Below are 19,143 nucleotides of genomic sequence, written 5' to 3' on the forward strand. Positions count from 1 at the left end.
AGGTAGAGCTTTCTCACATTTGGCTCCCAAACTCTGGAATAGCCTTCCTGATCATGTTCGGGGTTCAGACACACTCTCTCTGTTTAAATCTAGATTAAAAAGCATCTCTTTCGCCAAGCATTTGAATAATGTATCTTAAATTGTGAGTGCAGTTGCATCTGATCAAATGTGCATTTTTATTCATTAGCTTGGGTTAAACTAATTTTACTTTGTTGGATCAGCAGCTATGCTAATGATGTCTCTATTTTGTTTCTATGTTTTTATTTATTTTTTATTTTTAATATGTATGTATTTACATCCAGTGGTAACTAGGATTTACACAAGCTCCAGTCTGGATCCAGAACACCTGAGAAGAGATGATGCTGACCATCAGAGGACCTCAGATAATGCTAACAAATATTGCTACAAGTGTGACTGCATCATATAATAATTATTAATTAATAATACTAATAATGTTCATCGTCTGGCTGACTACGTCTTGTATTCATTTTTCGAAAAATCCTGTCAAGCATGCACAAACTGACAGTCACCACTTATAAGCTACTACTAAATATTGTAGAAACATAATTTTCTGTAAAGTTGCTTTGTAACAATTTGTATTATAAAAAGTGCTATACAAATAAACTTTAATTGAATTGAAGAAGCTGTAGTTTACAGTGAATTTGTAACAGCTAAGGGGCGCTGTTGGGTACGAGCTGTTATAAATTCACTGTAAACCATGGCTTCACAGGGCTTTATTGCTTTTATAAAACGGTTATTCCATATACGTAGTAAGGTTTCACAAATAAAAAAGTATTAATAATAAATTCTGCCTTAAAATGTAGTTCAGAAACAGCTGTTGTTGCAACAAATTGGTTGCCAAGTAACACACAAATGTAAACAAAGGTATCTGTTTTATACAAATAATTTAAACTTTGTGTCAGTACTTCATAAACATGAGTTTACTGTCTGGGATTTTTAATGTCACGCCGCATCCAGTGTTGACAACATCACTGATTGTAATGGGTTTTGTTTTCTTTTATTTTTAATCAGAAATCATAATTCAGCCTGTGTTATGATTGATTTGATTTTTAATCAACTCTTTAATATTTAATGAAAGTCAAGCATTATGGAACATTTTGAACATATTAAATAAAATGCAAACATGATACTCTTATACTGCCACACAGATCACATTTAGAAATAAAACTGATTTAATTAATGATCAATAAAAAATAAATTTAAAAAAATCAACACTATTTTCTGTGAAATTACTTTTTTTTATATTCACGCTAAATTAGTCTTTTGTTCAGAAAAGTTTTAAAGCGTCCCAATCTTTTTCTTCAATGACCGCCCGAATCTGCTCCTTGAGTTTCTCTCTGTTGTTTGAGATGTTTTTTCCAGCGACGTCCATAAGATCAGCGATCATCTCAGCACTGTAAGAACCTTGAAAGGTGCGATATTTTTTCCTCCAGTCCTCAACTTTATCTAAAGAAACAGTAACACACTCAAATCAGAACCATTTATTTCAGTGATATTTCAGGTTTAATCAGGACAGCTGTAAGATCTGAACTTGCCTCCACAGTTGACCGTATTAAACAGAGGGATGTGGATCACGGTTGGAGCGTTTTGGCCTTTGAACACATAGAAGTCCTTTGGTTTCTTTCCTTCATCACTGGGAACTTTGACTTCAGGAAAAGGGATTTTTAGTTTCTTGCAAGTCTCAGCAGCATCTCTTACTGTCTGCAACAGAAATGAATGAGAGAAAGACTTCATTAAAATCTTTTGAACAGAATTATCAGAGTGAATTACTCTTTTTTTGTTTAAAGATATAAAGTACCACCCTTCTAAAAGGTAGATTTTTAGTAGGTAGTATTTACTTTTCCCAAAACACAAAAATAAGATAAATTTACACTGATTATCCTGTTCAAAAGTTTTTACACCCCAATTATAATTCTTTTTTTTTTTTTTTTTTTTTTTTGAGCTTTTGAGTTTGTAATAGTTCTCATTTTGAACAGATGGATCTGAATATGTAGAAAATGCTGGAAAATAAAAGAAAGTTGTTGTTTTTTTCTTCTGAAGAACAAAGTGGTCAGATTTACTGCTCAGGATGACAGAATTAAGAAATAAGCATTTATAAACTTTTGAACTTGTTAATTTGTGAAAATTCAGGTTATTAGGTCAAACGTCGTAATTTCTCTGTTAGAGTGCTATGCTAAAATACCACTGATTAAGAAAAAGCCATCATTGGGGCTTATAAAACATTTTTAATGTCTGAGTTCTTGCTATTTGAAAAGCTAAGTCAATGTTGATGATAGTTTCGTCACAGACCCTGTAGCTTTTTGTTTTGTTTGTAGATTTTGGCCGTTTCTATTTTGCAATTTTGTGTGGTCTATGGTTGATATTTCTCACTTGTTGTGACAACTGTTAGAAAAAAGTAACCATGGTTTTATTATAGTAAATGTGTAGTAACCATGTTTTTTGGCTCAGTGATTACCATTTGTATAGCCACAGTTTTACTACAAATACCACGGTTATACATTGGTTAGATTAGAAAGACCATGGTTCACTTGTGTAACTATAGTTTTTTGGTTTTATTTGTAGTGAATTATTGTAAGGGAATTAACCTACAGCTATACAGCTATGCTAACCCTACACCATGTGCCAAACAAGCCAGGGCTAGCTTTTTTTTTTAATAAGGATATGATGAGTATTTGGAGCATTCCAAGAACTGCTTCATGAAGCTTTGAAACCTTTGTTTTTGAACCAGTGCTTCGAAGCACGTACCAAATTTTAAAAAATCCAAAATTCAAACATTTCAATGGTTCAAAACCAGGGATGATTTCTGTGAGCCCATAAATCAGGTGGCAATTCACTGAACATGACATGACAGAGAGTGAATGATGATTTCTAGGTGCTCTATTTCTTTTATTATAGTGTGTGTTGTATGTGTGTAATACCATGAAAGGATCTCCTTCACTGAAGTCCAGGGAAATGATGAGGTCAATGTCTCTGTCTTCTCTCAGCACTGAGAAGTAGGGTGAGTTCAGCAACACTCCTGCGTCTATATAGTCTCTCGTCTCACTTTGCAGAAGAGTGGAGTTCACTGCTTCATCTAATCGATCACAGAAAGAAATTAGTCTGTTTCTTATTCTCGTTGAATTGCAAGTTTTTAGCAGGTCTGTTCTCACCTCTCAAGTTGTGGAGGAAGTTATATTTCCTTCCCCAGATCCACTCAGCCATGCATTTACAAATACTTAACCCAGCATCTGTAAAACAGTTACACATTTTCTTAAATTTGCAGGTTATCAAGAACCATTTTGGCTGTAGACTTCTTGACTTGATTGTTTCATTACCGCTTATTGTGCATATGGAAAGCAAACGATTAAATGCTGATAAATATATAAACCTGGCTACTGTTTATTGGTATTAATTTAAATACAATTTGATTTGTTACATTTATGTATGACTGACAAATATGCATCACTTAAGTTTATTGTGTAATCCAAATGGATTTCAATTTTTTGCAATTCAAATAGCATACATAAATCTTAAATTTAGGCCAATTTTAGTGACCGCTCAACTTACCAAATTGCCAAATATTGCTCCGACTACTCAAATCTTCACACACATCCATGGCGAAATGCTTTATATACTGTTTTTCTATTTTCATTGAAGAAATCAGCGGACTTCTGCCTCCAGAGAGGTCTGTAAGAAAACAGGACATGATTGTATTATTATTACATATTATTAATGCTAATGCTAATTGTTAATGCTACCTTATCCATATATTTTATTATACATTTTACAGTTATATATTTTATATGGATATATAATAGTTATTTAAACTATTTATAGTTTATATATGTGACCCTGGAGCACAAAAGTAGTCCTAAGACAAAAATAATTTGGATATTAAGTAAAGATAATGTTCCATGAAGATATGTTGATAATTCCGTAAATATATAACCATGAATATATCAAAACTTAATTTTTGATTAGTAATATGAATTGCTAAGAACTTCATTTGAACAACTTTAAAGGTAATTTAGATATTTTTTTTTTTTTGCTACCTCAGATTACAGATTTTCTAATAATTCTAATAATAAGTCCAGGGTCACATATTTAGCAGACGCCTTTTTTTCAAAGCACAAATGACCATTTTTAAACGCAGATATGATGTGAAACATGATGCATTTAAACAGCAGGTTCTCACTGTGATGTATAATGCTTTACGGTTCAAATTTGTTCTGATGGATTCATCAAAACTAGAAGGATCTTCGCCATTCAAAACAGTTCAATTCATGTCCACAAGTATGGATATACCCGTATCAAATTTTCATGTTGCGATTAACTGCTAATGCTTTTATCACTGTATGCGGCATAATTACGGTTGAAATTTAGTCTTAAAAAAGTAGTAGAAATACAGTATAACAGGTTTAATAAATGTTTTTCTTATAACAAAAGTAACTATACAATAAAGCAATACAGAAAAATACAAAAAGTTAAACATTTTGCACAGAACGTGCAAAAGAGCTATAAAGACCAATAGTTATCCCTACAATAAGACCTCATTAGTTAACCTTAGTTAATGCATTAACATTCACAATGAGCAATATCTACATTTGCCACAGAAGTTATTAATATTTGTTAAAAAAAAGAGCTTTATTTTAGCTCATAACACAGTTGCAACTTTTGATTTTAACCATGTGTTATATATTGGAATACCTAAAATTAATGAATGTTCAGAATAATTTTTCTTTGGCAGTTTATGTTAACTAATCAATTAACTACTGTAAACTAATTTAGCCCTAATGTAAAGTGTGAACAAACATTAAATAACTGAAAAACTTTTCAATTATGAAAAGTTTAAAAATAAATAGCCTATTAAGTCTAAATATTTATGTATTTGGTGCTGTGATGAACAACACAACAGATCCATAAATCTGAATGGCTATTTAAATCCATTTAAATACGTTTTAGAATGTAGAGCAGCTGCTTTATTTATGGGGTTTCCAGAGTAATGGCTGCATTTTCTGCAGTTTAGTGCCACCTGCTGTCAGAGAGTGAACGTGCTTTCATTCAGTCTAACTCATGTGTGCTTGTTAACATCAGAGCACACACTCTTTCAAGCAGTGAACAGCAGTGTTGTGCATTTTGACCAATTTATGGGAATAGTAGTCTTGAAATGGACTCCAAATTATGAATAATTTGTAGTATATACAGTATTTGCCCATGATAACAATATTGTGCATATTTATTACCGTGATATATCACATTATCACATATATCACACCGAATACCGGCATATGTTTATCCAGAAGATCCATGAGCGCCTGGTGACATTCGTCTACAGATGGGGAGATTGGGTCTGTTTCTTTCTCTATTCTCATCGCTTCATGTCTCTCTTCACTCCTCTCATGCTCTTCTGTCAATATATATATATATATATATATATATTAAAGATGAACACAGTGCAAAAAAAAAAAAAAAAGCAAGCAATTATACTTAATGTTGTACTTAAATAAAAACACATTTTAACTAGTTCTTAATTTAAAAATATCTACTTAAATAAAAGCAGTAAGAAATGCTTTACCCTTCCTCATTGCTTCAAGTGTTGTTTCGTTTTGAAAGAAATCTGAAAAACATAAAAAGGATGATAATAAAATAACTGCTGACTTTCAGCAAAACTTCAGTCCTCAGAAAAAATGTTCACCTTTTATCTTTTGCCACATGTCATTCTTAATAGCCACTTCATCCCCTAAAGCGCTGCCGCAAAGAGCTGCAGAAAAACACAACATCAACACGCTTGGAAATGCAAAATAAACTGCAGTGATTTTGTATGATTGATTTGCAAACTTTCTCCTGGCAATTTGTAGTTTATTTAATCAATTTCTAATTGAACGCATCTATGCCAATCAGAATCAAGGACCAGAGCTGTCCGTTTTATAATGAACTATTTTTAATTTGAAACATTTTTATTTATTATGGAAACATTCTTGACTATATCAAAAATACACTATATTATAAAACGAATAGTTCCGGTCCTTGATTCTGATTGGCTGAGCCACGTTCGGAACTGTTGTAAATTACTCTACAAACACACACCTTTGTTTATGTTTGTCTGTTGCTTGGCAACCACTTTGTTGCAACCACAGCTGATGCTACATTGTTTGGTGGAAGAATACTGTTTTTTTTTTATTATTATTATTAATCAACACCCCTTAGCTGTTATAAATTCACTGTAAACCATGGTCTCTTGGGGCTTTTTGCTTTAATAAAAAAATAGAATGAGCATCAAATACAAAATAACACCCATAAATAGCCATGCTAATTATTTTTATGAGCTGTTTGATATCTCATTTGCAGAGATCATTGAAGTAGTACAGTATGCGATCAATGTTTTTGATATTACAAAGAAAGTTTTATCTAAATATTGAACTCCTCTGTTAAGTTTTTTACCTTGCAGGTACAGCATGTCAAATTCATCCTGATGTTTTATCTTTGAGCCTTTGTGAAACTGGCTGCCAAAGTCGCTGGTGTCCACAAACACTCCAGAGAGAGAATAACCTGCTTCATATGGATTGATCTCAAACCAGGGGTCTGCAGACAGAACACATGTCCATGTAACTACTGTCACGAGCACATTAACATTTCATCCCTTTTCATGCATCACACGCAGACCTCCGTCATCGCTCTGTTTGATTTGCTTGTCGATCACTGCATAGATGGGAAACGGGTCTTTATTGTGCTGGTTCCGCTGCTCTGTGAGTGTGTGCTCATCGATCTACAGAAAACACACATCATGTTATTGTATTATAGGGAGATGGTTGTGAGACATTCAGTTTTGTATCTTAAGGACCTGAGGCTCAAATGGAGCTTCATATGACATTTCTACAGTGAGAGAATTTATCAAGAGAATATGACTGCTGGCTTAGAGAGAAATGCTCCATTTAAAACTTGAATGGAGATGTCCATCAGTTTTATCGCTAGGTTGGTTTGTTGTTTCTCAATTTAAAATGCAACATTTCTTTAAAATACAAAAATATGCAACCACAAAGCCCAACCTGTGTAGCCTGATTCACAAAAAAATGATAATGAACCAGTTCTTTTTAGTGAGTCAGAAAAGAAAAGTCATATTCAGGAAAGCTGAATCAACATCATTTGGCCACTGAACTGCAAGATATAAATGAAAATTATAAACTAACCTTCTCAAACTCAAACTATATGTTGATTCAGCAGTATTTGGAAAGACAGGCTGTAAATCATACCACCCTATAATTTTCTAAATTATGAATAAAAATTAAACCTATAAAATGGTCATGAATAGTTACAGACCTCTTTCACAATTGATGCGACGAGCATCACTGCCCAGACGTCAGTCAAGCTGAAAAAGTCTTTCCCATAGTAATATTTCTTCAGTTTGGCCATTGCGTCTGTCAAGCTGACTTCAGGACCATTGAGTCTTTTGATGATTTTGTTCTTCACGGTCTCTAGTTTGGTGGACCAGTTTGGTTCTTTGTATAAGGAGGCCATGCACCTTCAGAGAAGAACATACAGTACATCTGTCATTTTAGACATTCAACTCAATTCAATCTCTGTGTGTTTGTTGTTTCTCAGGGTTCATACCAGGTGGATCCAGAGACTCCGCTCAGATAAAGGATGCAGTCCAGAAGACCTGCTTTATCAAGCTGAACCAGGGATCCCAGCAAACCCACCATGGCTCTTTGTCCTCCTCCAGAACCCAGTAATGCAATGTTTGGCACCTCTTTCTGAAAAGCACACACCATTCAATATGTCAGGTATCAGAAGTATCAAAAAACTCCAACTTGGGATTCTCGCCACTTGCTTTGTAGTTTAATGGAAAATGAACTGAGATATTCAGTAGTTTACAAACGTCTGTTCCCATCCCACAGTTAAACACTGTGACTTATGTAAGTATTAAAAATCTCAGGCGTGTCCAGTCTTGCTCCTGGAAGCACACTCTTCCTTTACAAATGTTTATTGTAGAAAGTGTGAAAGTTATTTATGCATTAGCAGATTTAAGATGAAACAACAACAGAATGTAATGCTACAAAAGTTTTATCATTTTGATTGTGCTGAGCTTTTTGAAATGGTAAAGCATTGTAAGAACACATAGATGCTTGCTACCTATGAACGGCAGCGTTTTTCACAATGAAAAGATGAAACTGATGCTTGACTGCTGATGTTCATCACCCAACACATCATCTGAAGTTCATTTCAAAATAAGCAGTTGTAAATGTGAAGTATATAACATAGGATCTTTTACCTGACTGCATTGAATCTTAACCTTCTTCAGGGATTGTAGAACAGTGTTTCTCCTGCCGGCTACAAACTCCTGCTCGCTGTTATTCAGTACGTTTTTGTTTCTCCTCTTAACGCTGAGGAAGCCACAGAGACAAACAAACAGATCAGTGCTGACATGAACATGACTTGATATATGTGAAACTGGACCACAAAACCAGTCATAAGGGTAATTTTTCTGGAATTTAAATTTATAAATCATGTGAAAGCTAAATAAATAAGCTTTCCATTGATGTCTGGTTTTTCGGAGGGCTATATTTGTCTGAGATACAACTATTTGAAAATTTGGAACCTGAGGGTGCAAAAAAATCTAAATATTGAGAAAATCGCCTTCAAAGTTGTTCAAATAAAGTTGTTAGCAATGCATATTATTAATCAAAGATTACGTTTTTATATGTTCATGGTAGGAAATGTTCGAAATATCTTCATGGAACATGATCTTTACTTAATATCCTAATGATTTTTGCAATAAAAGAAAAAGCAATCATTTTGACCTATACATTGTATTGTTGGCTATTGCTACAAATATATCCCAGAGACTTAAGACTGCTTTTGTGCTGCAGGGACACATATGTATTCTAGATTCCAATGCAATTAAATCTGAAGTTCATTTGTGTTATTTTACTGCTTCTATGATTCTAGAAATTTGGGCAGGATTACGTACCTTTCCTTGGGTTTAGAATGGTTTGCACTCATCTGTAAAACAAGAGTCAAGTAAATTTTGATCATTTAAAATGAATATTTTTTCAAGGATATAGCAAGTCAGTAACATTTAGAGAATTATTATCAACCAAAGAAACAACAGAGTAAATGTTAAAAGCATTAAAATTATCCACGGGTCAAAGTATATACAAACCTATTGTAAATAAAGTAGAAACTGTGTGAAATATGTGTTCCAGCTTAAAATGAAAACAATTTTGAATAATTTAACATTTAAATAATGCGAAAAAACATGATCTGCAAACATTTTTTAAAAATACCGCTGATTACTTCAGACATCATGCAATCTTTCATCTTTAATGCTTTTAGAGTCAGATTGTTAAACGTTCTATTATTGCATCAAACATCAGTAGATGTTTCAAACATACAATTAGCCTATTTATAATATATTTTAGGGCTGCACGATAATGACAAAAGTTATAATTCTCGATGATTCCATTGAAATTGTAATTGCGACTTATTATCCGTGCCGTATTTTATATGAAAAGAAAGAAGCTGAAAACACTCTAACTGAAAAACATTTAGTGCTTTTCTACATAATCCTCAGATGTCAAATATAGGCTATCGGGTTGGTTTCTTCTTTAAATTATAAAAACGTAAAAATATCAATGGTATTATAATATTATACTGAAACTAAAATTAAAACAGTGGAAAACCCCTTAAGATAACGTAGAAAGAAAAAATCATCTTATGCAGGATAACATAAATGGACTTTGAACGATTACGTAATTGTGGCATCCATAATTGTAATAGCGATTAGAAATTCGATTAATTGTGCAGCCCTAGAATATTTCAATAATTGTGTAAAGATGTGAAAACTTTGTCACACTGAAATATGAATTCCACAATTAAATGGTATTTTAAGGATCACCAAGGTTGTTCAACGCATTTTGTAATGACATAAAAATAAATATTTATATAGCCCTGACATTATTTATATAAAGCTTTAAAACATACACTTACTATTTCTGTAAATCGTGAGTCTCCGATAACACACCCAAAAAAAACAAGACAGCAGTCCTTATCTGACACTCGGCCTGACGATGCTCTTATATAGTTTAGGTGTCTGAAACTACTCTGCAAGTCTAGAATTCATCTTAAAGGGGGGTTGTGAATATTATGAATGACTCAATTATTCACTGAGACAGGGATGGGTACCGAAAACAGGTATTTAATCCGGTCCATGGGCTAAATTATAAAAGACCGGAGTATCGATAAACTCTTACGTTAATGGTTCTGCGATCGGTACTGGAGAAATTATCTTGCAAATTTGACCTCAGTTGCCAGCTGTAGGCTATATGTGCATTTTGAAGTATCGCATCAGAATCGAGTGATGGAAACGCTGAATTTCGAATAAAAATGCCGTAATTCGCAAAAAAAAGTTTTTACGCTCGGTTGAGGTGGTTTTTGACTTTTGTGAAAAAGGGATAGTGCGAATACTGGGAGATGGAAATATATTTAATTCCTCCAAGCGCATCAGAAGGGTCGTGTGATTTTGTGCTGTGGGAAGGTAAATCCTGATTAACCAGCGGGCCGATCTTGTTCCACATGATATTCGGAAATGTCCGAGCAAAGTCTGTCATCAAAGTATTTCTGTATAATTGCCTCCCAGAACTGATAAACGACTGCGTTCCATCAACAATCACGCACTGTAAATAATTGCAAGCGGTTTCAACTAATTCTTATTTATTAACAAGTTCCAGATAAATTTTACGTTCAGTCAATTTTTGACGTCAAAGTGTTATCTGAATTGTTTTTTTTTTGTTTGCTCAACCTTTATCGAACTTGTTTTATAAATGTATAAATATATATATATATTTTTTATCAAACATTTAGAAGACTACAGCAATTTATGTCAATTAAAACTTAACCGTTTACGCTGTGTAAAAGATGTATTATTTGGGCATAGAAATTGCTGGGGAACTACATAAACATATTTGTACAGTTTAAAAAAAATATTTAAAATGATTAAATGGTGTTTATCAATCATTAAAAACACACACTTTGCAACACATAAAAGTCTTTATTTAATCATCTCCATTTATAAAAAATTCTCATACAAACTAAACATACAGGAAATTAAGAAAAAAAGTCACCTACATCTTGGATGGCCTTGGAAGTGTCAGTAAATTAACAGCAAATTTTTATTTGTTGGCAAACTATCCCTTTGAAAATCCAGTTGACAAACATTTCATCTGTAAAACAACTGATTAATTCAGTTTAAATTATGTTTAATTAACTAAGGAAAAACTAAGCAAGCAAACAAAATGTTGGCAAAAAAAAACATTTACAAATATCATTACTGTTCACAATTACATCTTTAAAATGAGGCAGAAGTCAATTAAATAAATATATAAATAAAATGAACCAGGTGTTACAGTATATAACATCAAATCACTTTTATTTACATAGTGCTTTATTCAGTTGTGTCAAAACAGCTTTACAGAGTCAGACAGGAAAATATTCAATAATGCAAGCGGACATTAACAAGTCGTCTTTCCAGCTAAAGTCAGTTCATTGGTGATTCAATGTTGACATTATCCAGTTTAGCTCTCTTCCAATAATGTCTGTGAAATCAGTCAAGTGTCCCCAAATAAGCAAAAATGAAGGTGACAGTGGCAAGAACCCAAAACCCCATCGTTGACAGAGATTGAGTGGAAAACCTAATGAGAAACCAGGGCCGGGTTTCCCGATAACGATGTATCTTAGCTCTTAAGAGCGTTTTCTACGTGCAAACTTACGAACGCTCGCAGCAATTCCACGAGCGTTTCCCAAAAATGCACTTAACATGAACGCGCGAGAACGCGCTCTACGTGCTACTTAGGAGTCGCTGTCCATTCGCGAAGTGCTAAAATGTAACCTTATATGGAATCGTATTCTGAACGTTTAACCTAATAATTGTCATCTGTTTTGGATTACCAATCAATACAATCAAGTCTATATAAAGCACCTACATACAGGCGGAGACACTGACAAAATGGCTGAAAAAAAAAAAAAAAAAAAAAGATACCTTTCAAAAGGATGAAATTAATGTCCTCTTAGAGGAGATAGAGAAAAACAAAGATGTGTTTTTTTTCATCTTGTTTTCCCCTTTTTATTTATTTCATTTATAAATTCATGTAAACAATAAACGAGTACAATAAAGTGTACAATAAAGTACAATCAAAATATTATTATATTACTGGCGTTGCAGTGTGTTAAATCTAGATAAAAGTGTAATCTGCCGGTTGTCCTGCAGGTGTCCTCATAAATCTGTCTTCTTACAATGCACTTGGGGATGTACGAATACTCCAGAGCACTCGTAGATCTACGAAGATTTTCAAGTGCTACTTAAGCTACGATGCTTTTGGGAAACAGACCGTAATATTAAGATCAATCGTACGATCGTTTTTACGATCAACTTAGGCTTACGATGCTTTTGGGAAACGCAGCCCAGGCCCGGTAAGGCACAGATCTCCTCTGGCCAGAAAAAAGAAAAAGAAAAAAACAGCATGGTGTGGATTAATTTGAGGCTTTGCTGGTTATCACTGTCCCAATTACCAATGAGCTCGTCAGAGAGGATCTGTCTCTGGGGCTCATCTAGCTGACATGGTCTCTGCTGAAATACAGGGCTGCCATCTCTAGGTGCTGATCCACCATCTGATCTGGATATAGACTGGATCTGGGTGGCAATATTCACCTCAAAATAAGAATGAAACAGACTAATTTTAGTGTAAGATGCCATTGAGAACAGTAAACCACATTGTTATTGAAGTAAAAACTCTAAACATTTACAAATATTACCTGGAATAAAAACAATAAACTCCTAATTTTGATTGAAAGTACACACAGTATGTAGTTACAGTGGAGAAGTCGGGCATATTATCATGCTAAGCTACCTCAAATAGCATAAAAAAAGGATATTAAAAAAATGTATGTTCACATACCAAGCGCCATAAAAGTCAACAAGTTTCATACCATTCTGGTGAAAATTTCTAAATGTAAAATTCTCCGGTCAGAAATGACAGAAGACCGCACAATGTTTCATAGATTTTGGTTATGCTTGTCGTATTAAGCATAAAAAAGAGAAATACCACACAATCTCTTCTTATTTTCCAAAACACGGAAACACACACAAACACAACAAAAATCATACAACACATTAAATTAGTTAAAATGAATTAGAGTAACACAGCTTTATTCCCTTCACTTAATTTCCTGCACACATATACAAGGGTACAGGAATCATGGAGTTAAATTTAATAAATTAAATAAGACCTTTTAAAAGACTCTTTCCATAGATTTTAAGACCTTATTTCCACTACAAGTTTTAACCAGTTACATCGGGGAAACTTTAACTTACTTTAGGCTACATTGATTGTATGATAGGACAACTAAATAGACTTACTTTGTGTTCATTTAAACAACAACAACAACAACCCTGCATCCAACACAAGCTGTGAAAGTGACCAAGGGTCAAAAGTAAGGAGAGCTGACTAACAAGATGTTGGATGATTTACTTCGAGCTCATTGACAACCCACATAGCAAATATTTTCTGGCCCAGATCCGGTCGACAAAATAATGACTTTTCCCTCGGCCCAAGTATCGGAAGTACCCCAGAACTTGATTAAAGACTCGGGTCACACATCTCAGCCAGTTATTCAGCCTTAGCAAAACAGGTTTTATTATTGGTGCCAATTCTCAGCCTTAAGTAAGCCAGAATCCCCAAATCTGAGCCATACCTGAGCCTTATATAGCCCAGACCCAACCCAGACAGCAAGCAGTGTTGGCCCAGATCCAACTATACAATATATTGCTGTCTGGGAATTTTAATATTTTAACAATTATTCATTTTGTGACATGCTTTAATGTAGACACAATCTGTGCCAATAAAGTACATTAAACTGAATAGAAAATCTTAAAACTCACACATCATGTAACTGTGCAAAAAAAAAACGTATTGCATTGGTTTTTCTATTTATTTTTATAAGAACAAATTAACCTATAAAGAGTGAGTGTATAAAGTATACAGTCTATAAGAGAAACGTAACAGATAGACACATGTAACTTAATCATAATAATTTATTACAGCTGTGACAAAAAGCAGTACCACAGTAGTCCAAATGACGATGCATTGCAGTTGCAGTCCTCTCTGGCAGAATATAATAGTAGTGCGAGGAGCAGGGAATAATTTAAATGCTGAAAATACTATCCCTATCCACTCCCTCAAGACGCGCGTTTCTCATTCAAAATAGGCATAGACAGTAAAAGAAATGGACACAGCGACCCCATTGGATTCAACGGAGACAAGTTAAGTCAATTAGAAGCATGCACTTCCTGGGGGTCGGGCGTACTGCGCAGACTCAAACTGAGCTTGATGACGTAGATGTCACGTGAGCAACCTGTCTGACAACTGTGCCAAGAAAAATCTGAATCACCCACCGAAACTTCTAGTGAAGGCGAGCGTGAACAGGAGCGAATTTTGGTAAGTATTTTCATTAATTATCTCCCTTGACTTCTTGCCTCCGCGTCCCCCTGATTGCCTCATAGACAGTAAACGATTGTCAGCGAGCTTCTCCTCCTGTCCATACGGTAATTTCTCTACTATGCGACAGAGAGTCACAGGTTATGGCACAATCGTTAGCCTATTTTTTACAAAAACTGCTTCTACGGGACCATAACGTAAGATACAAGGTAATGGAGCCTTTTATACATTTTCGTGTTCCTTTAGAAATAATTAATGGATAAATAAAGTCTTTAAACGCCTCAGATGTAAAGTTATTCACTGTCAAAGTGACGCCAAAATGAATGGGAGTCAATGGAATGCTAACAGCAGGTGGGGGTCTGCTAGCCAATGGCGGCGCCCAGGGCTGCTTCAATAATAGTATGCTTGACCCCCAGGAAGTGCGTGCTTCTAATTGACTTCACTTGTCTCCGTTGAATCCAATGGGGTCGCTGTGTCCATTTCTTTTACTGTCTATGGGCCTAGCTCTGGCTGAAAGGAGACAGGTAGCTGCAGCCTGGAGCAATGGGCATGCCAAAAGGTAATGGCAGCCTAGGGAAATGAGTGTGCCAAAAGGTTTCTCATTGGTGAAAGGAGTGTTACTGTGTTGGCCAATCAGTGATAAACATTAAACTTTTAATAATTATGCCGCACCAGGAGGGGTGGTAATGCACCGATAAACTGGATGCCAACCGCCTTTAAACTTGATGATGTAACAGAAACTACAGACTCTCTCTATTCTAGCATCTTAAATAAAGTTGCTCCTTTACGCTTAAGGAAGGTTAAGGAAACCAGTATGACACCATGGTATAATGAGCACACTCGCACCCTAAAGAGAGCAGTCCGAAAAATGGAGCGCAGCTGGAGGAAAACAAAACTAGAGGTATTTCGTATTGCTAGCGGGAAAGTAACCTATCCTACAGAAAAGCATTAAAAACGGCTAGATCCGATTACTTTTCTTCTCTTTTAGAAGAAAACGAACATAACCCCAGGTATTTATTCAATACAGTGGCTAAATTAATGAAAAATAAAGCCTCAACAAGTTTTGACATTTACCAACATCACAGCAGTAATGACTTTACTTCTAAAATCGATACTATTAGAGATAAAATTGCAACCGTTCAGCCGTCAGCTACAGTATCGCATCAGACAGTACACTATAGACCCCTGAGGAACAGTTCCACTCATTCTCTACTATAGGAGAGGAAGAATTGTATAAACTTGTTAAATCATCTAAACCAACAACATGTATGTTAGGCCCTATACTATCTAAGCTCCTAAAAGAGGTGCTTCCAGAAGTCATAGATCCTCTTCTGACTATTATTAATTCCTCATTGTCATTAGGATATGTCGTCAAAACCTTCAAACTGGCTGTTATTAAGCCTCTCATCAAAAAAACACAACTTGACCCCAAAGAACTAGTTAATTATAGACCGATCTCGAATCTCCCTTTTCTGTCCAAGATCCTCACAATTATATTCCTTCTTAGAGAAACATGGTATATGTGAGGATTTAGACCTTATCAGGGTACTGAGACTGCTCTCCTTAGAGTTACAAATGATCTGCTCTTATCATCTCATCGTGGGTGTATCTCTCTATTAGTTTTATTGGATCTTAGTGCTGCGTTTGACACAATTGACCACAACATTCTTTCGCATAAACTTGAACACTTTGTTGGCATTACTGGAAGTGCATTAGCATGATTTAAATCTTACTTATATGACCGCCATCAGTTCGTAGCAGTGAATGAAGATGTATCATATTGATCACAAGTGCAGTATGGAGTACCTCAAGGCTCAGTACTAGGACCGCTACTCTTCACGCTTTACATGTTACCCTTGAGAGAAATCATCAGGAAACATGGTGTTAGCTTTCACTGTTATGCTAAAGATACTCAGCTCTATATTTATTCGCGGCCCGGTGAAACACACCAATTTGAAAAACTAATGGAATGCATAGTCAAACTGGATGACAAGTAATTTCTTACTGCTAAATTCTGAAAAAAACAGAGGTGTTAATTATTCGTCATCTGTTAGGAACCTAGATGTGCTATTTGATTGCAATCTTTCCTTAGAAAGCCACGTTTCTTGCATTTGTAAAACTGCATTTTTCCACCTCAAAAATATATCTAAATTACGGCCTATGGTCTCAATGTCAAATGCAGAAATGCTACTCCATGCATTTATGACCTCAAGGTTAGATTATTGTAATGCTTTATTGGGTGGTTGTTCTGCACATTTAGTAAACAAACTACAGCTAGTCCAAAATGCAGCAGCAGGAAGTATGACCATATTAGCCCGGTCCTGTCAACACTGCACTGGCTCCCTAACAAACATCGTATAGATTTTAAAATATTGCTTATTACTTATAAAGCCCTGAATGGTTTAGCACCTTAGTATTTGAATGAGCTCATTTTACATTATACTCCTCTAGGTCCGCTACGTTCTCAAAACTCAGGCAATTTGATAATACCTAGAATATCAAAATCAACTGCGGGCGGCAGATCCTTTTCCTTTTTGGTGCCTAAACTCTGGAATAACCAACCTAACATTGTTCGGGAGGCAGACACACTATTGCAGTTTAAATCTAGTTTAAAGACCCATTTCTTTAACCTGGCTTACACATAACATACTAATATACTTTTAATATCCAAATCCGTTAAAGGATTTTTAGGCTGCATTAATTAGGTAAACCGGAACCGGAAACACTTCTCATAACACCCAATGTACTTGCTACATCATTAGAAGAATGGCATCTACGCTAATATTAGTCTGATTCTCTCTTATTCCAAGGTCACCGTAGCCACCAGATCCAGTCTCTATCCAGATCAGAGGGTCACTGCAGTCACCCGGATCCAGTACGTATCCAGACCAGATGGTGGATCAGCACCTAGAAAGGACCTCTATATCCCTGAAAGAAAGCGGAGACCAGGACAACTAGAGCCCAGATACAGATCCCCTGTAAAGACCTTGTCTCAGAAGAGCACCAGGACAAGACCACAGGAAACAGATGATTCTTCTGCACAATCTGACTTTGCAGCAGCCTGGAATTGAACTACTGGTTTCGTCTGGTCAGAGGAGAACTGGCCCCCCAACTGAGCCTGGTTTCTCCCAAGGTTTTTTTCTCCATTCTGTCACCGATGGAGTTTCGGTTCCTTGCCGCTGTCGCCTCTGGCTTGCTTAGTTGGGGTCACTTCATCTACTGTGATATTGTTGACTTGATTGCAAATAAATGCACAGACACTATTTAAACTGAACAGAGATGACATCACTGAATTCAATGATGAACTGCCTTTAACTATCATTTTGCATTATTGACACACTGTTTTCCTAATGAATGTTGTTCAGTTGCTTTGCCCCAATGTATTTTGTTTAAAGCGTTATATAAATAAAGGTGACTTGACTTGACTCAAACTGGAAAGAAAATGTGGTGAAATTCATCATGCGTTTATCTTTGATTTATATATAACAAATATGTTCATTACGATAGCTTGTTACAATACGATCATAATTTATTTACTTTGTGTTATATCTTGCAGCTCTAGTTATTTATATTTATTTTATTATTGTTAACAGACACATCTTACAGTGAGACAAAAGGGTGTCATATGCATCGAAGGTGAACCCATCAAAGTTGGTAGCCTCTATAGATGTCCTTTTTGTGCAACCAGTGTTTAGAAACCATGTGAAAGACTCACTCATTTGCAAAGCCACAGACGTCGAGCGTTTCATCATGAACGTAAGTAACGTTACAAGTTTAGTTGTGCTATGCATGGTGTATGTTACATGACAGATAATTTGGGTCATTTTGTGTCAAATCAACAAAACTGATCAATTTGAGGTCAAAGGTCAGGCGAGTTTGCTGGCCAATTAAGAATTAAGATACCATGGTCCTTAAACCAGTTACTGGAAGCTTTGGCACTGTGTGCAGGTGTCAAGTCCTGTTGGAAAATGAAATCTGCATCTCCATAAAGTTGGTCAGCAACATATATAATAAAAAAAGTACAGATAAAAATACCATTAAAGTACCGAATCGATAAGCAGTATCGTTTAGAGTATAAATAACGGTAAAACCTTAACGATACCCATCCCAAGACAGGAGAAGTGTGATATTTTCTTGAATATTAATTACGTATCCTCTCCTCATGCACCTCGCCTAACTTGTGTGGCAGAAAACAGGCTGTTCCTTTGTCCTTTTCAGTGAGAACAGGGGAAATTCTTCATGCTCATTACAAGCAGAACATGCGGCAACATGGTATTGCATAAGGATACTTATATCCCTACCAGCTCGCATACGTAAAATTTAAGATTGCATACATCGTCATTTAAGGTATGCCAGGGTTTGGTTTTAATTTAAAATGATAGATTTTATTATTATTATTTATTTATTTTTCTCAAATGTGAACCTTGACGGCAACCTTGAATCTCACTTGTGAACGACGTTTTTATGGTTAAATTTTCTTCAAGTTATACATTTATGAAATGTATGAAAAATAAAATGCAATATTAGTTTTACATTTTGCCACTACATACATTTGAATCCATACATGTTTAGAATACTGTCAAATATCATAAATGTTTCAAATACCAGATATTGTGTTTTTGAAGTTCGTAAGAGTCATGTGTATTGTCTACAT

At 35.1% G+C, this 19,143-nt stretch overlaps 1 protein-coding gene across 8 annotated transcripts in view; it reads right to left on the bottom strand.

Annotated features, from left to right (window-relative positions):
• Window positions 1–1,170: 1,170 nt before the first annotated feature.
• The window catches only part of LOC127958220 (cytosolic phospholipase A2 gamma-like), a 32,423-nt gene continuing 14,450 nt past the window's right edge, over window positions 1,171–19,143 (bottom strand). Inside the window, exons 1-15 of one of the 8 annotated variants that reach the window (XM_052557012.1) lie at window positions 9,988–10,106; window positions 8,969–9,000; window positions 8,270–8,381; window positions 7,609–7,751; window positions 7,318–7,519; window positions 6,664–6,766; window positions 6,442–6,582; window positions 5,696–5,761; window positions 5,576–5,617; window positions 5,276–5,407; window positions 3,568–3,687; window positions 3,171–3,248; window positions 2,940–3,094; window positions 1,557–1,722; window positions 1,171–1,467 (exon numbers count right to left, since the gene is read on the bottom strand). In XM_052557012.1, the coding sequence (XP_052412972.1) occupies window positions 1,289–1,467; window positions 1,557–1,722; window positions 2,940–3,094; window positions 3,171–3,248; window positions 3,568–3,687; window positions 5,276–5,407; window positions 5,576–5,617; window positions 5,696–5,761; window positions 6,442–6,582; window positions 6,664–6,766; window positions 7,318–7,519; window positions 7,609–7,751; window positions 8,270–8,381; window positions 8,969–9,000 (1,671 nt within the window). In that variant the 5' untranslated portion in view covers window positions 9,988–10,106 and the 3' untranslated portion in view covers window positions 1,171–1,288. Of the gene's footprint in view, window positions 1,468–1,556; window positions 1,723–2,939; window positions 3,095–3,170; window positions 3,249–3,567; window positions 3,688–5,275; window positions 5,408–5,575; window positions 5,618–5,695; window positions 5,762–6,441; window positions 6,583–6,663; window positions 6,767–7,317; window positions 7,520–7,608; window positions 7,752–8,269; window positions 8,382–8,968; window positions 9,001–9,160; window positions 9,180–9,981; window positions 10,107–19,143 lie in introns of those variants that run through there. The other 7 variants (XM_052557013.1, XM_052557014.1, XM_052557015.1 and 4 more) reach the window with 7 other exon arrangements.

This window comes from Carassius gibelio, chromosome B5 (assembly GCF_023724105.1).
Source record: "Carassius gibelio isolate Cgi1373 ecotype wild population from Czech Republic chromosome B5, carGib1.2-hapl.c, whole genome shotgun sequence".
NCBI classification, from domain to species: domain Eukaryota; kingdom Metazoa; phylum Chordata; class Actinopteri; order Cypriniformes; family Cyprinidae; genus Carassius; species Carassius gibelio.